At 47.8% G+C, this 16,174-nt stretch overlaps 1 protein-coding gene across 1 annotated transcript in view; it reads left to right on the top strand.

The window, feature by feature from the left end:
* The first annotated feature begins 2,408 nt into the window (after positions 1-2,408).
* LOC102929615 (RING1 and YY1 binding protein) overlaps positions 2,409-16,174 on the top strand; it is a 69,991-nt gene continuing 56,225 nt past the window's right edge. The window contains exons 1-2 of the mRNA XM_037904511.2: positions 2,409-2,594; positions 3,692-3,817. Of these exons, the coding sequence (XP_037760439.1) occupies positions 2,563-2,594; positions 3,692-3,817 (158 nt within the window). The 5' untranslated portion in view covers positions 2,409-2,562. The remainder of the gene's footprint in view (positions 2,595-3,691; positions 3,818-16,174) is intronic.

The raw sequence follows: 16,174 nt of genomic DNA, 5'->3' as shown, positions 1-16,174 counted from the left end.
CTAACCTCTCTGTCCTTTATAGAGAACAGGCCTGGCTGGTCCCAGGCATCCTGGCTCCTTAAAGGGGCAGGCCACTGTGTTACAGCTAGAAACAAGCCGCCTTGCTGTCCCCCACCCCACCATTCCCATGGGGTGGCTCTACCCTGCTTTGGGTGGGTACAGACCCCACTGTGCTGTCTTTCAAGAGCACCCTCTTCCCTGGGCTCAGGCTGTGCCTTCCCCGTTGGTTGGTTTAGCTTATTGTTCTGTACCTGGTCTCAGGAGCTCCCTTTCTCCCTTTCCCTCTCCTGGGTTACCTGGGCCCACCTTTGGGGAGGTCAGGGCTGGCTGTGGGGAACATTCCCCCCTCTCCTATGCGTGGGCAGCTGGCTGGGTCGGGGGGGGCACATTCCCCTCTCCCCTGTTTGGAGCGGGTGAGTGGGTTGTTGGCTGCCTACATTCCCCTTTCCCCTTCGGGTGGGTGGCTGGTTGTGGGGGGCATGTTCCCCCCTCCCCTGTGGGTGACTGGCTGGTTGTGGCTGGGGGAACATGTTCCTCTCTCCCCTGTGGGTGGGGAGGACATTCCTCCATCCCCTGTGGGTGGGTGGCTGGGGGGGGCACATTCCCTTGCAGGGTAGCTGGGGGGCAGGTTTCTCTCTTCCCAGTGGGTGGGTGGTTTTGGGGGCATGTTCCCTGGGGAGGCAGGTTCCCCTCTCCCCTGTGGGTGGCTGAGGGGAGGCAGGTTCCCCTCTCCCCTGTGGGTGGCTGGTTGTGGGGGGAGGCAGGTTCCTCTCTCCCCAGTGGGTGGCTGGTTGGGGCGGGGGCACGTTTCCAGGGGGTGGAGGTAGGTTCCTCTCTCCCCAGTGGGTGGCTGGTTGTGTGTGGGGGACACGTTTCTGGGGGGTGGAGGTAGGTTCCTCTCTCCCCAGTGGGTGGCTGGTTGTGGGGGGGGACACGTTCCCTGCGGGGGGGGGGAGGCACGTTCCTCTCTCCCCAGTGGGTGGCTGGTTGTGGGGGGGGGGGCACGTTCCCCGGGAGGGGAGGCAGGTTCCTCTCTCCCCAGTGGGTGGCTAGCTGTGGGGGGGGGGGACGTTCCCCGCGGGGGGTGGGGGGAGGCAGGTTCCTCTCTCTCCCCAGTGGGTGGCTGGTTGGGGGCGGGACACGTTCCCCGGGAGGGGAGGCAGGTTCCTCTCTCTCCCCAGTGGGTGGCTGGTTATGGGGGGACGACACATTCCCCGGGAGGGGAGGCAGGTTCCTCTCTCCCCAGTGGGTGGCTGGTTGTGGAGGGGGGGGACACGTTCCCCGCGGGGGGGGGGGAGGCGGGTTCCTCTCTCCCCAGTGGGTGGCTGGTTGGGGGGGGGGGACACGTTCCCCAGGAGGGGAGGCAGGTTCCTCTCTCCCCAGTGGGTGGCTGGTTATGGGGGGACGACACGTTCCTCTCTCCCCAGTGGGTGGCTGGTTGGGGGGGGGGGGACACGTTCCCCGGGAGGGGAGGCAGGTTCCTCTCTCCCTAGTGGGTGGCTGGTTGGGCGGGGGGACACGTTCCCCGGGAGGGGAGGCAGGTTCCTCTCTCCCCAGTGGGTGGCTGGTTGTGGGGGGGGAGACACGTTCCCCGGGAGGGGAGGCAGGTTCCTCTCTCCCCAGTGGGTGGCTGGTTGTGGGGGGGGGAGACACGTTCCCCGGGAGGGGAGGCAGGTTCCTCTCTCCCCAGTGGGTGGCTGGTTGTGGAGGGGGGGGACACGTTCCCCAGGAGGGGAGGCAGGTTCCTCTCTCCCCAGTGGGTGGCTGGTTGGGGGGGGACACACATTCCCCGGGAGGGGAGGCAGGTTCCTCTCTCCCCAGTGGGTGGCTGATTGGGGGGGGGGGGGACACACATTCCCCGGGAGGGGAGGCAGGTTCCTCTCTCCCCAGTGGGTGGCTGGTTGGGGGGGGGACACGTTCCCCGGGAGGGGAGGCAGGTTCCTCTCTCCCCAGTGGGTGGCTGGTTGGGGGGGGGGACACGTTCCCCGGGAGGGGAGGCAGGTTCCTCTCTCCCCAGTGGGTGGCTGGCTGTGGGGGGGGACACGTTCCCCGGGAGGGGAGGCAGGTTCCTCTGTCCCCAGTGGGTGGGTGGATGGGTGGCTGGCTGGGGGGGAGGGGGGGACACGTTCCCCGGGGGGGGCTACATTCCCCTCCGGGGGCACGTTCCCCTGTGGCTGGGGAGCACGTTCCTCTCTCCCCCGCCGGTGGGTGGTTCGGGGGGGGTGGGTGGCACATCCCCCCCCGAGGGCTGCCGGCTGGGGCCCCGCCGCGCTGCGGGTGGGGAGCTGGGGGTGGGGGGGGCGCATTCCCGTCCCTTCTCCCCTCCCCGGCGGAGCCCAAGGCCGGGCGGCCCGGATTGGCCGGGCCGGGCGGCGAGCTCCGCCCGCTGTCGCCGTGCGGTCGGTGGGAGGGAGGGAGCAGGGCTGCGCTGCTAGTCTGGAGCAGAGCCTGGCAGCGGCTGGAGCGTCGGCGGCGGCTGAGGAGCAGCCGGAGCCCGCTGGACCGAGTCCGCCCCGACCCGTCTCCTCTCCCTTCGCGCGCAGGGCAGGGGGGCCCCGATCCATGACCATGGGCGACAAGAAGAGCCCGACCAGGTACGGAACGAGCGGGCTCCCGGGGGGTCCAGCCAGGGGAAGCCCCGGGGGCGGGTCGACGGAGAGAGGCTCCTAAGATGGAGGGAGGGTGGCCGGCCGGGGTAGGGGAGGACTGTGGGGCCTCCCTCAGCGGGCAGCTCCCCTCTTGTCTGGGTGCTGGGGGCGCCTAGGCCCTTGTGTGGCTGGGGCGGAGGGGGGAGAGTGGGGGGGGGGCTCCTAAGATGGAGGCAGCGGGGGGGGGGGGCGCTGTTTGCGCCCCTCCAGCCAGGTACAGCAACTCCAGCTTCTCCGCGGTGCGCGAGGGGGCTGCTCGCCAGCCGCGAGGCTCCTAAGATGGAGGGAGCGTGTGAGGGCAAGAGGAGGAGGGAGACGGGCTTGTGTCTCCTTGCTGCTGGTGCCAGGGCTAAGCTGGTGTGAGAGCAGCTATGGCGGCTCCTCTCCCTCACACAAACACACTCTCCTCCGCTCCTCACTTCTCCCAGACAAAGGGAGATTTAACAAGGTGGAGGAGACAGACAGACATGGGGGTGGGGGGGGGGAACACGCCTCCCAGCTTTTCAAGTCTTCACCACCCACCCCTCTCCAAAAAAGGAGGGTGAGGGGGGAGACGGGCTCCTCTTGTCTCTCCCCTCCCCTGCCCAAGTCTCGCCCTCCCAGGTTCACTGGGTAACCGTTGTTGTTTGTGTGAAAATCGATTGTCTGGGTTTAAAGATTGAGGGGAAACGCCCCCCCCCCCAGTTTCTTTCCTTCCAGGGTGTGTGTGGGGTGGTGGTTAGCTAATCCAGGGTGTGTAGTGTGGGGGGGGGGGGGGGGGGGCGAAGGCTAGGATAAAGCAAAGTGTGTGGGGTGTGGGATTACTGCTTTATAATAGTGCCCCCCCCCTCGCCCCCAATAGCAGATATTTGATGACTCTTTAGGCAAGGAAGAGAAACGGAGTCTGGCGATGCAAGTTGAGAATTACAGAATGCACTGGATTTCACTGCTTGATAATATGGTTTCTAATGTGTGTGTTTTTCTTTTTCTCCTCCTCTCTTCCTCCTCCTCCTTTTTTCCTCCTCCCCATACACACATACGCACACGCACACTCTCTCCTCAAGGCCAAAAAGGCAAGCAAAACCTGCAGCAGACGAAGGCTTTTGGGATTGTAGTGTCTGCACCTTTAGGAACAGTGCTGAAGCCTTCAAATGCAGCATCTGCGATGTCAGGAAAGGCACCTCCACAAGGTATACATAAACGTTAAAATATTTCTTTAATCCATAATTATTCTGTCTTGTTGATTTTACCTGCTACCTTGAAGTGCTTTCAGTATTTTATTTCCTTTAGAGGAAATAATCTCCCCTGTTCTCCTCTTAATACTGTATGTTGTTTTAAATTCTGTTTCAATGCTTAAGTATACCTTGGACACAACTGTTTTGTAGGCATGGTAGTGACCTGATGTTTTTTTCTGTGTGTTCCATTTGATGATGATAAAAAGACTCCTTTTTTTTTTTTTTAAACCCTTTCAATTCTGATTTGGATGGACATTTCTCTCTGTCATTTGGGGAAACAATTTTTGTTCTGTTGGAAATATTTGTTATGCCTCTTGGGGGATAAGGGAAGTGAAGAGAAATAGCTGAAACTAAAGATGCCACAGAAACAACTTTTTTTTATTCCTCTCGTCTTGTTGATCTTTGAAGTCTATTGTCATTTGAAATTAGTTGGTTTTCCACAGAAATTTAATGTGGAAGTCATGTGGCTTTCTGAAATCTTTAACTGTTGGTTCTTTCTGCATGATGGAAGTTTTTGCAAGACAGTGAGACTGTCATAGTCTAGTTAAATAAGTACATATGATTCCCCCCCCCCCCCCCCCCTTGGGTTTAGAAAGTTACTCTTGACAGTGAGAGTTAGGACTAGGCTAGGGGTAGGCAACCTATGACATGCGTGCCAAAGGCGGCACGCATGCTGATTTTCAGTGGCACTCACACTGCCAGGGTCCTGGTCACCGGTCCAGGGGGCTCTGCATTTTAATTTAATTTTAAATGAAGCTTCTTAAACATTTTAAAAACCTTATTTACTTTACATATAGCAATAGTTTAGTTATATATTATAGTCTTATAGAAAGAGACCTCCTAAAAACTTTAAAATGTATTACTGGCACATGAAACCTTAAATTAGAGTGAATAAATGAAGACTCGGTGCACCACTTCTGAAAGGTTGCCAACCCCTGGGCTAGGCTATGAACATGGAACTGCTTTTTTGTTTGCAGATCTTTCAAATGCCTTTGACTCATTTTAATGTTTTTATATTTTGTACAAGTACATTCCTAAATTTGAGGAGTTCATATTTTTGTCTCTTTCTATTAAGGAAAGATTATATTCTTATTTTTTTCAAAGTTTAAGACAGTGTTTTAAGTAAAGCTCTTTGCATGCTGAGAGACATTTTCGTGAGCAGACTGTTGCTTGAAGACTTCTGGTGTTTTGAGTTGATTGACAAATGAGACTAAAAATGTATTCAATTAGTTTGTACAGTGCTTTGAACAAAAAAAAAGTGCCTTTTTATAAGTGCTAAGCTTTTCTTTTATAATTTGGACCAAGCTTTTGGGCATTGAGCCTGTGGGTGACATGACCATGACAGCTATGTGTAGTATTGTAGTACTCCACTAGGTAACTAGCATATTTTAATTATATTGCATGTTGATTAAAGTGTGTGTATGCTTTACAGTAGGTATTCTGAAAAGTGTTGAGATAAATTGTCTGATCGTTGGCGTATCATTAATTTAGATATGATAATATGAAGAATATAAAGCCATTTGAATGTGAACCTAAATCTTTAAGTTTTGTTCTATTACTCTCCAGTCCTGCAATTTAACTTCTTCAGGTGGATCTCTGAGTCTGGGCAAAGTGCTGTGGGCTTTTGTGGGATATTTTAATGGATCCATCTGGAGGGTTAAGGCCTGACTTTACTCCTACGAGTAGTCCTATTGAAATCAGTGAGTGTAATCATGGTCATAAAGTTGAGCATGTGTATAAGTGCTAGCAGGATGGGAGTCTAAATGAGACTAGGAATCCAAGTGTGGGTGGTGCATGGACTAACTTGGTGTATCTTATGAGATCTTTTCAATTTGACCACAGTACTTTCTGAGAAATGAAAATCCATATAAAACTTTTTTGAAAATGATACTTTTGAAAATGTTTGTTCAGCCAGAACAATTACTCTTCAAGTTAAGAATGAAAAATTGTTTTGTAGGAGACAACTTTAGGTTAAGAAATGCTACATAATTTGCAAATGTGATCATTGGGTCTGGAACATCATAAAGCATTTTCCCATTAGCACTTTTTCTGGACAGCTTATTTTAATTTAGAATATATTAAGTTTGTGTGCATTTGAGTGCATTAAGTTTTTGTGTGCCGCTGTTTGATTTATGTTGTAGAATTTGAAAGTATGTATGGTACAGGATACTCCATTAAAAATCATACAGTTTTGCTTTAGTGTCATTTACGAATACTCAACTGAAAGTAGTAGTCACTGACTATTGTGAGTGCACTTCTGTTTGTGTGCCTATGTAGAAGACCTCAGAGGTCAGAGTTCTTTATTGTGGTTTGGCTTTGAGTGTTACTGTATGTGACGTATAAGTCAATAGCTGGGAAACTCTTCAGAGTTTTTTCATAAGTGACTAAGGAAGTGTAGTGGTTTATGGCTGACGATTTATTACTCAGAATACTTTTGTTTGATGACGAAATCTGTTTGAGTGATTTTATATAAATTTTATCCAGATAAAACTGTGGTTAACCTGAGATATTGGATCAGCAACTTAAGATATAATTTGACAAATTGATGTCATTTAGCCATATTTAAAGCTAGTGAGTTTCACTAAAGTTTGAAGTATTTTGCTTTATATTTAAAAGTAATTTGGACAAATTCATAATATTTTTCAAAGACATGAAGAGAAGCAAATGTCTTTCATCTTTAACTGTGTGCAGTTAAAATGTTCCCAGTTTCAACAGATTTACTTGAATCCAAAGTGACTTTTTTTAAAAAAAAAAAAAAAACCCACAGTGAAGTCAGTGATTTGCTGTAGAATTTATTTTGGCAGATTAATGTTTTCTGATTTGTGAACTAGTTTAGACTTTAACTTTGATTGTGTACGTTTTTACAGACTTGATATAATCCTTGTCTGCTGTGTGGGAGGGGTGACTGGCTTCAGTGAGAAGTTTCACTTATTCTCTGATTTAATGTCCCTTCCCTAGGACCCTAAAAAGGGAATTTTACATACAAATACAGTGACTTACGAATTTGCTAATGAACAGGAAGAACCAAGATAGACTATTAATTATTAATCTGTACCGGAACAGTGTTTTTCAGTGGACCCTCTGTAAATATTTAAGTTACAAAATAATATTTTTAAAATGTGTGGGGCCACGTTCAGCCCAGGAGAATTCATAAATGTTATGCTTGGTTTAAACACATAACATTGATGTAAATTCTAGAGTTGTCATAATATGCAACCATTTACTTTCACAAGTTATCTTCTCACTTTTTAACTTCTAAATTTTATCTCCCTCTACTTTAATAAATGTATCTAGTATTGAGTGTTCTTGTGTTCTAAGGAATTTTCCGATAAACGGTAAAAGAAACAAAGGTGCAGATTACATACAATCCAACATTCATTTCAGTAAGGTGAAAACTTCAAAGCTGACTTGACTGAACAATAGTAACATCAAGCCAAGTAGGCTGAGGCTTTGCCTACACTGGGGTTTTTATACTGGTATAGCCACATCAATGTGAACTGCTAGTGTAGATGTGGTGCACATGTGTAAAAAGTGACTTATGATAGATAACATGGCTTATCTTGGTTTCAAACCAGGGAAAGTTGCATTGGGGCAAGTCTACTTGCATCTACTAAGAGGTTTGTGCTAGTATAGCTACCTGTTAGCTAAAAAGAGATTAGGGCCTGAATTAAAACTTCTGCTATTGGGGAGATTTGCTCAATACACACTACCCTTTCAGTACCCAATACTACTTCAAAATATAGAAGGAATATTTAATCTGGACATTTTAGGGCCAAATTTTGCCCCCGTTGATATTAATACGAGTTGTTTATTTGAGGGCAGAGTTTAGTCCATTTTGTTTCCAACTAGTTCTCTTAAAGGTACTGGCAGTCCTCTCCCTTTGTTTCTATTTTGAGGTGTGCACATGTTGCATTCTCACACACACACACCCCCCATCTCCTGGGCATTTCCTCTCCCAGCTGAGTGATCATACCTGAGAATCCTGCCCCTATTCATAATTCGTTTCACACTGCTGCTGGTACTCCTAGAAAAGTGGTATTTAGCAACAGTCTGTTAGTCTGTATTCGCAAAAAGAAAAGGAGTACTTGTGGCACCTTAGAGACTAACCAATTTATTTGAGCATGAGCTGTAGCTCACGAAAGCTCATGCTCAAATAAATTGGTTAGTCTCTAAGGTGCCACAAGTACTCCTTTTCTTTTAGCAACAATATTGATCATTCTCTGGGATTTTCCTGCTCAGGTGACTGGGGAAAATGTGGGAGGGTGATAACTTTCCTAGCTTAACCCTTTAGGATAGGCTCCTTCTTTGCCTCTCTGTTCCCAAAGCAGGGCTTTTCCTATCAAGTTGCAGTACTTGGAGTCTTCTCTGTACACTGAAAAATGTGAGAGCAGCAATTTGCCATCTTCTTTTAGAGAGTAAGTGACTTTTGAATAAAAGAGCAACTATTTGCTCCATAAATATCCTGAAGAGGGTATGTGTTTTTATTAATAGGCATTTCTGTGGTTCTTATCACTAGTATTTGTAGACACAAGGTATGCACTTAGAGATCTGATTGGATATCTTTGTTGTACTTAGGGTAATACGTGTCTGGTATTAGAATCTTGATCTTATCTCTCATTTCAGTGTAGTATATTTATGAAACACAATTTACAATGCTTCCATTACATCCTTATTTGGAAATAACTGGTTATGGATCATACATAAAAGCATTTGATACAAAATTAATAATCTGTAGTTTGGGACAAAAATCTAAATTGCTCTATCCAGTATAAACATGCATCACTGTGTGGCTCTTTTTATTCAGTCTTGAGCTCATCGTAATAGTTGCTAGGTAGCCCAGTTCTGTTCTGGGAATTAGGGGCTGCACTCTAATTGTTGTCCCATTCTTTTGACTTAACTGCTGGGCCATCCTTTCCTGAAGATTTTTGTTTCACTCTGTAGTCATGATGTAGTTAGAAGCAAGCTGCTTTCATTTAGCTCTAAGTTAAGTGTCTTTCACATGTATTAAAATTCATTTGATTTTTCAACATAAGTATATTTCTATACTCTTAATATGCTACAGCTGTACCCCTGTAAAAAGATTCTTCCTATTTTTAGCTCCCCAACCACAATGGAGTTGGCAAACCCAGTGTGATTGGGGAGCTAAAAATAGGAAGAATCTTCCACAAATCTGACGTTGTGAGGCAGAAAATGTTGGATGTTCACAAACATGGCCTGAACCGCTCAGGTTTTTTCCCAGAGCTAAAACTCTGAACAGGAAGTGTGTCCTGGGTATTGACATTCAAATAAGCATGCCAGGAGACACCCCACACCCCCTCCCTGGATCTTTTTAGCTCCCAGCCTTGGGCATCTGAAATGCTACAGGTGATTAATACAGTAGGTGCCATCTGACTGGCAGAGATGTTTATTTTCTACCTCCATTCTCTACTCCTCTCCTCCCATTTCTGAACACCTTATTCAAACAAAATAAATAGAGCTTTTGGGGTACATTTCCACTGGGAAAATGTTGAGGTTTTTTTTCTATGTTAGCTGACATGGTAAAATTCTATTTTGGACACAGCAGGCTGTTTCATGTGTTAGCAGGATGAGGTAAACGCTAGGGGGAAGCTTAAGGTGTAAAAGACCTAACTTTATTCCTAGTGAAAACAAGACCTTAGAGGCTCCCATGGGTGAGCCCCTGCCCCTGGCATTGAGCCTGCTACTCCAGCACCAGATATACACAGATATAGCCTGTTACTCCAGCGCCAGATGGCCCCCCTTCATCTTGGTTTGTCTCTCAAGCCGAGGTACTGAAACCAAAGCATGCAAAAAAAAAAAAAAAAATCTATCTTTCCTCTCTTCTTGTAAACAGGCCCTGCATCAGCTGGACACCAGCTCCCTCTGTGTCTCTATAGAGTCTTGTGTTGGAACTACGTGAAGACAGAGGAAGGCAAAGTCCCTTTCCGTGCATGCTTTCCTTAAACTGACTTGATTGTTTCACTTTCCTATGGGCTGGTCAAAAAACTGGAAAGCTGAGCAGATATGAGATTGGCTTCTATGCAGTGCACCCTGAAAGATCTCTTATGTGAGCCCTTTAAATTACTGGGACCCAGTCGCACGTGGACCTGAAATAGGCAGCAAGTGTACACTATACCAAGTAGTTAGGAAACTGCCAGATCCTGTCACCTCCTTCGAGGATGTCTTTTCTGCAGAATTAACTTGGGCTCATACTTGATACTCATGCTGATAGTCCTCCAGTGCCTTCCCACAGTTCCACCCTGTGTGTCCAGAAGGACAGAAAAGTTCTTCTACAATTCAGTAGGAAAGCATCATAGAGCGGCTCAACATATTGCAGCATAAAGAATCCTGGGATGTGCCATAGTGACACACACGCACACAGCTGAGTACAGCATCAGTGAGGACCTGGTAATGGGTATAGCTTTTCAGTGTGGCTGCTTATACCCAGGTTAGGCTAACCTGGGTGCTTAGACCGTAGTGCCGAACACTTGAGTTAATTTCATAGTGAAGACCTACCCTAACTGTTCTCATTTGGTCATTTGCTCCTCTGCATGAAACACATACATTTGTCTCTACATATATGTAGTCAGCCATGTCACTTTCACAATGATTACACACTCCTTTTAAAGAGAGGAACCCCAATGACCTACTTTGTGGGCATTCAGCTAGTTCTGTAGGTCAGTAGGTTTCCATTCCACAATGTAGGTCACTTGGCAGGTGTGCAGTGCTTCTGTAATGAGCAGCTTTTGACCTCGAACAAAATTTACCCAGGCTATGCATACAACTACTTTTTGTAGCAGTTCTAGGTATAGCATAGTATTTGTCTTTGTCCTGCTGTTCCTCTTCCTAAGGTACAGTAAAGAATTTGGGCTTTCCTGGATGGAAGCACTTTTACAAAAGGACTTGTGTGGATTTTTAAATTTTATTTTAGGTATGCATATTTTAGACAGACAGATAGGGACAACTTGTACTTATTGCTGCTTGGTTTCTATTGAGCACTCAGCAAAATCACAGAAACATCTATTTACTATTCTTCATATATTATGCTAAGCAAATCTTCAGTATCCCAGAGGAGGGAGAAAATTGTGAAATTTTTGGCTTATCTCCTCTGCCTAAGTCCACTCTATGGCTGTGTGTGCTTACTACATCTGTCAACCCTTTGTGCAAACAAAATATTTCTGTAAACAAACAAACAGTGCTCTACTCACACATCTTTACTGCATCTATAAGCGCAGCCAGTCCTTTCAGTTTATTTCCTAAACACAGCATCAGCCCTTCCATAAAACAGGTGCAAATTAGAAGCACGTTCTGGATATTGACATACTAATAAGCTTGTCAACCACATCAGTTTGCATTAGAATTCTGATATTCCCAACGTTCAGTTAAGGACTGAGAAAGTGGGTCTATTTTTCCTTGTTTTCACTTTGGAGTCAGCAGTGGTATCTTCAGAAAATTCAGATAAATTTTGCTCTAGCCAGAGAAATCAAAACTGACACAAACATGATAAAATTGGTTAAATACCTGGGTACAACTCCTACTGTATCGTGGGGCATTTTCCTTTTATCATGGGAGGTTTTGCCTGTGTTTCTGAGGCAGTGTACACACTACAATGCTCCTTTTGCCAACAAAACTCTCCTGCTTTGCCGACAAAATAAAACCACCTTGACGAGACATAGAGTTTTTTGCGGCAAAGATATATCCATAAGTGTCAGCGTGGACACCGCGCTTGGTTATGTTGCTGTAAAATGGCCTCCAGGAGGGGTCCAACAGTGCCCATTCTGGCCGCTCTGATCAGCAGTTTGAACTCCCGTGGCCTACAGCTAGGTACACAGGCATTTGCCCCTCCCCCTTTAAAGGCCCACGGATTTTTGAAATTTCACTTCCTGTTTGCTCGGCATGGAGAGCTCACGTAGCATCTTCCCAGCTGATCATGGCGGCTCCATGTAGCAAACACTATTCCGTTTGAAGCACACCTGAGTTGTTGGATTTGCTGGCACTGTGAGGAGAGGAGGCTGTGCAATCCCAGCTTCACTCCAGCCATAGGAACTTTGACATCTACGGGCAGGCTTCTCATGGCTTGTTGGGTACGGGCTATGAACAGGACATGCAGCAGTGCTGTGAAAAGATAAGGAGCTGAGGCAGGCATACCGGATGGCAAGGGAGGCCAACCATTGCTCTCGTGCTGCGCCGAAGACCTGCTGCTTTGATAAGGAATTGGATGCCATCCTCTGTGGAAACTCCACTTCCGCAGCAAAGAGTCCTGTGGATACTTTGGTGAGGCTGGAGGTAGTGGACCTTGGACCTAACCCCGAGGACAAAGTCATGGATGAAGAGGTCAAGTTAGAGGACGATGTGGAGTACATGGCAGGGTCATCTGGTGGCACGGTGAATCAGGACCTCTTTTCCACTCTGGAGGGTCTAGCTAGTCCCAGCTGTCTGTCTCTGGCACGCATGATGCAGGAGAGGAGAGCCCTGGTAAGTGATCTTTTTGAGTTGATGCTGCTCGATTATGAGAGATAGAACTGTCCTTTATATTCTTGAAGTGGGTGAAGGGACAGAAATGTACAAGACTAGCTGTGTTTGAGTGTGCTCCGCATTCCTTTGCGCAACTAAGCAGTGTGGCGGAACAGCAGTGTGTTAACGCACACTGAGATTTCATGGGACTCATCCGGAGAGATCTGTAGGAAACTTTCCTGGAGGTACTCGCCAATCCTCTGCCGAAGGTTCCTTGGCAGAGCTGCTTTGTTCCTTCCCCTGTTGTTCCTGCGCCACTTGGCAATCACTTTTGTAGAGACCAAAGCAGTACACAGGCAAGCAGCATAGGGTCTGAAGCTGCAAGCGTGCGGGAGATGCACCCTTGCATCCTTGCTTATTCTCAGGAGTGAGATATCGGCTTCAGTGATCCCTGCCTGTGGAAAACGGTGGCAGAATTTACAATATTGTCCCGAGTCGCCTGCACTTATGACCTTAAAAAAAACACCTAGACCATTTGCCCCATCTTAAATGCCAACTTGTACCCGGGCCGAACTCACCATGTTTAGGGCATTCGCAGACGTGTGCTTGCAGAGGGACAGTGAGAAAGTGATTTGTATGTAAAAAGATGTGTATTTTACTATAATGATTCAATGCTGTGCGTGAACTAACAACCATGCTTCTGTGTATTGTTTCTTGTGTTTCTGCAGATGTGTAAGGCAGGGGTTCTCAAACTTCATTGCATCGTGACCCCCCTTTTGATAACAAAAATTACTACACGGCCCCAGGGTGGGGGATCAAAGCCTGAGCCCACCTGAGCCCCACTGCCCCAGGGCGGGGGAAATCCAAGCCCAGCTGCCTTGGCAGGGAGAGCCAAAGCCTGAGCCCCATCGCCCGGGGTGGGGGGCCCAAAGCCCAAGGGCTTCAGCCCTAGGAGGGGGGCTTGTAACCTAAGCCCTGCCACCCAGAGCTGAAGCCGCTCAGAGCTGAAGGGCTTTGGCCCCAGGCCCCAGCAAGTCTAACACCAGCCCTGGTGACCCCATTAAAATGGGGTCCTGACCCACAGTTTGAGAACCCCTGGTGTAGGGGGTTCCTGTGAAGGCCACACCGGCAGAATGCCGCTGCCCGATAAGGAAGTGATCAAAGCGGTGCAAGGAGGCTGTGTTCCAAGAGGTGTTCAAATCCTCAGAGGCCGAAAAAAGAGTAATGCAGGGAGGAAAGGCAGGACAGAAAGGAGAGAGAAGCGTATTGTAAAGGGCTGGGAGTGGATGATAAAGTGATGGAGGAGCAAACAGAGATGTTGAAGTTGCTAATCATGCTCCAATGATAACACATGCGTGCACCCCCCTTTACCACCCGGAGCCAATACAGAACTGCTTTCCATGCCCTTCCCAAACTCCTACACATTCCTTGCAATTTCCTGGCCCATCTTAGTACTCCAGTCACTTCACCCCTTCGGACAGCTTCCAAAATGATAGCTGGACTTACACACAGCTATGAGAGCCTACACTGCCCCTCACTGTTATCTTCCTTCCCATCAAACCTTGTGTGTGTGGTGTTAGTTGTTATTTAATAAAAACAAGCTCTGAAATATAACCAATCTTTGTCTTCTACACATGGTGATTTCTGTTGGTAGTAATACATAGTATCAGTTTGATCATTTTCTGACTATAAATCCCGGTCAGGAATCCTCACAATTTTCATGCAAGGTGGCAAGTTGTTAAAGCATGGCAGAGTACTGTATAGAAAGATAAATTACTGGTGGTCATTATAAAAATGTTGCTTCAAAGCCTCCCTGATTCAAATTGTGCCCCCCTAATAGCCCTGGTGTCTGGCTGCTCAAATTCAGCGGTCAGGCAATCAGCCTCCATGGTCCACACCAGGGGAAGCTTTTCACCCTGAGCCTCACAAATATTATGGAGCATGCAGCAGGCTGCTATGACGATGGGAATGTTTTCCTCATTTAGATTTAACCTGCCATAAAGGCAGCGCCAGCGTGCTCTTAATCTTCCAAAGGCACGGTCCACTATCATTCTGCACCTGCTCAGCCTATTGTTGAAGCGCTCCTTGCTGCTGTCCAAGTTTCCCATGTAAAGCTTCATGAGCCATGGGAGTAAGGGGTACTCTGGGTCTCCCAGGATCACTATGGGCATTTCAACATCCTCCACTGGAATCTTCTAATCTGGAAAGAAAGTCCCTGCTTGGAGCTTTCTGTACAGGTCAATGTTCCTGAAGATGTGTGCATCATGCATCGTCCTGGACCACCCTGCGTTGATATAGGTGAAATGACCTCGGTGATCCACCAGCGCCTGCAGTACCATAGAGAATTAGCCCTTTCTGTTGCCATACTTCATTGCAAGATGGTCTGGAGCCAAAATTGGGATATGTGTGCCATCTGTCGCAGCTTTGCAGTGAGGGAATCTTACTGCCGCAAAGCCATCCTCTATTTCACGCACATTGCCCAGAGTCACTGTCCCTCATAGCAGGATGCCCTGCACACTTGCCTTACCGCAGCCCCAACGCTCGATTTCCCGACTCCAGACTGATTCGTGACTGACCGGTTGCAGTCTAGAGTTGCCTGGTTCCACACAGCGATAGCCACACGCTTCTCCACTGCTAGGAGATCTCTGATTGTGGTGTCTTTGCACCGCAGTCCTGGGGCTAGATCTGCACAAAGTTCTAGGGAGGTGGCTTTCTGCATCTGAAAATCCTGCAGCCACTGCTTGTCATTCCAAACCTGCATAACGATGTGATCCCACCGCTCAGTGCTTGTTTCCTGAGCCCAAAAGCAATGGTCCACTGTGTTCAGTTGCTCTGTGAATGCCAAAAGTAATCTGGTGGTGTTTTTTTTTTTCCATGGCATACATCAGGTCAGGCAACTCTAATTCCTGTTCAGATTGGGAACTCATGGGAACGCGTGACCATCTTAGACATGTTCGTAACTGTGACCACAACAGTAGAGAGCCGTGTGGATCCATCTTTTCAGACAGTGATGGCGAGCGCACAGTAAACAGGGGCCATTAAAAAATACTGTGAAACATAGTTGGAAAACCATAGAATGTTGGGACAGAAAGAACTACATCATGGCATGTTGAGCCTACACCGATGATGCACTGCGATCCACTCTGCCTTCCCACAACTCCTAGCTGCAGAAGGTGGCAGGCAACACAGTGGGATAGCTACCCACAGTGCGCTGCTCTCACTGTCAGTGATAGAGCACCAAGAGTAGATGTGCTCCACTGACAGAAGGAGTGTAGTGTGACTACGTATAAGTGATGTAATTATACTGTTTTTTGATTGTCGGTTTAACTTGCGTCAACAAAACTCTGTAGTGTAGACAAGGCCTGAAAGTAGAAGTGGGCCTGGTGTGTCCCTGGTCAGCATTCTTTTCACAAATGGTTGTTGCTAGATGAAATGAGATGAAAGATATATCTACAGTTAAAGCAAGGAACTTGTGGTACTTAGGAGATGACCTGGATTTGAGCCCCGACTCTGCTAGGGCTCATCTTCACATAAAGCGCTATAGCTCTGCAGCTGCACCGGTGCAGCCACGCTGCTGTAGCACTTCAGTGAAGACGGTCCTATACCAGTGGGATAGCGTCTCCTGTTGGCATAGTTAATCCACCTCCCCAAGAAGCTCTCCTCCTGACATAGCACTGATTTAACCACCTGAGTAGATGGTGTAACTGCATCGCTCAGGGTTGTGGATCTTTCGCACCCCCAAGCGACGTAGTTATACTGATATAGGTCTGTAATGTAGACCTGGCCCTAGTCTTCCTTCCTACCTTTGCCTCTGTACAATGGTGATAACGCTCTGCATTACAAGGGTGTTGAGGCTTAATA

Source organism: Chelonia mydas, chromosome 7 (genome assembly GCF_015237465.2).
Source record: "Chelonia mydas isolate rCheMyd1 chromosome 7, rCheMyd1.pri.v2, whole genome shotgun sequence".
In the NCBI taxonomy this organism is placed as follows: domain Eukaryota; kingdom Metazoa; phylum Chordata; order Testudines; family Cheloniidae; genus Chelonia; species Chelonia mydas.
Note: the sequence above shows the minus strand (reverse complement) of the source record. Positions and strands in the feature narration are given on the sequence as shown.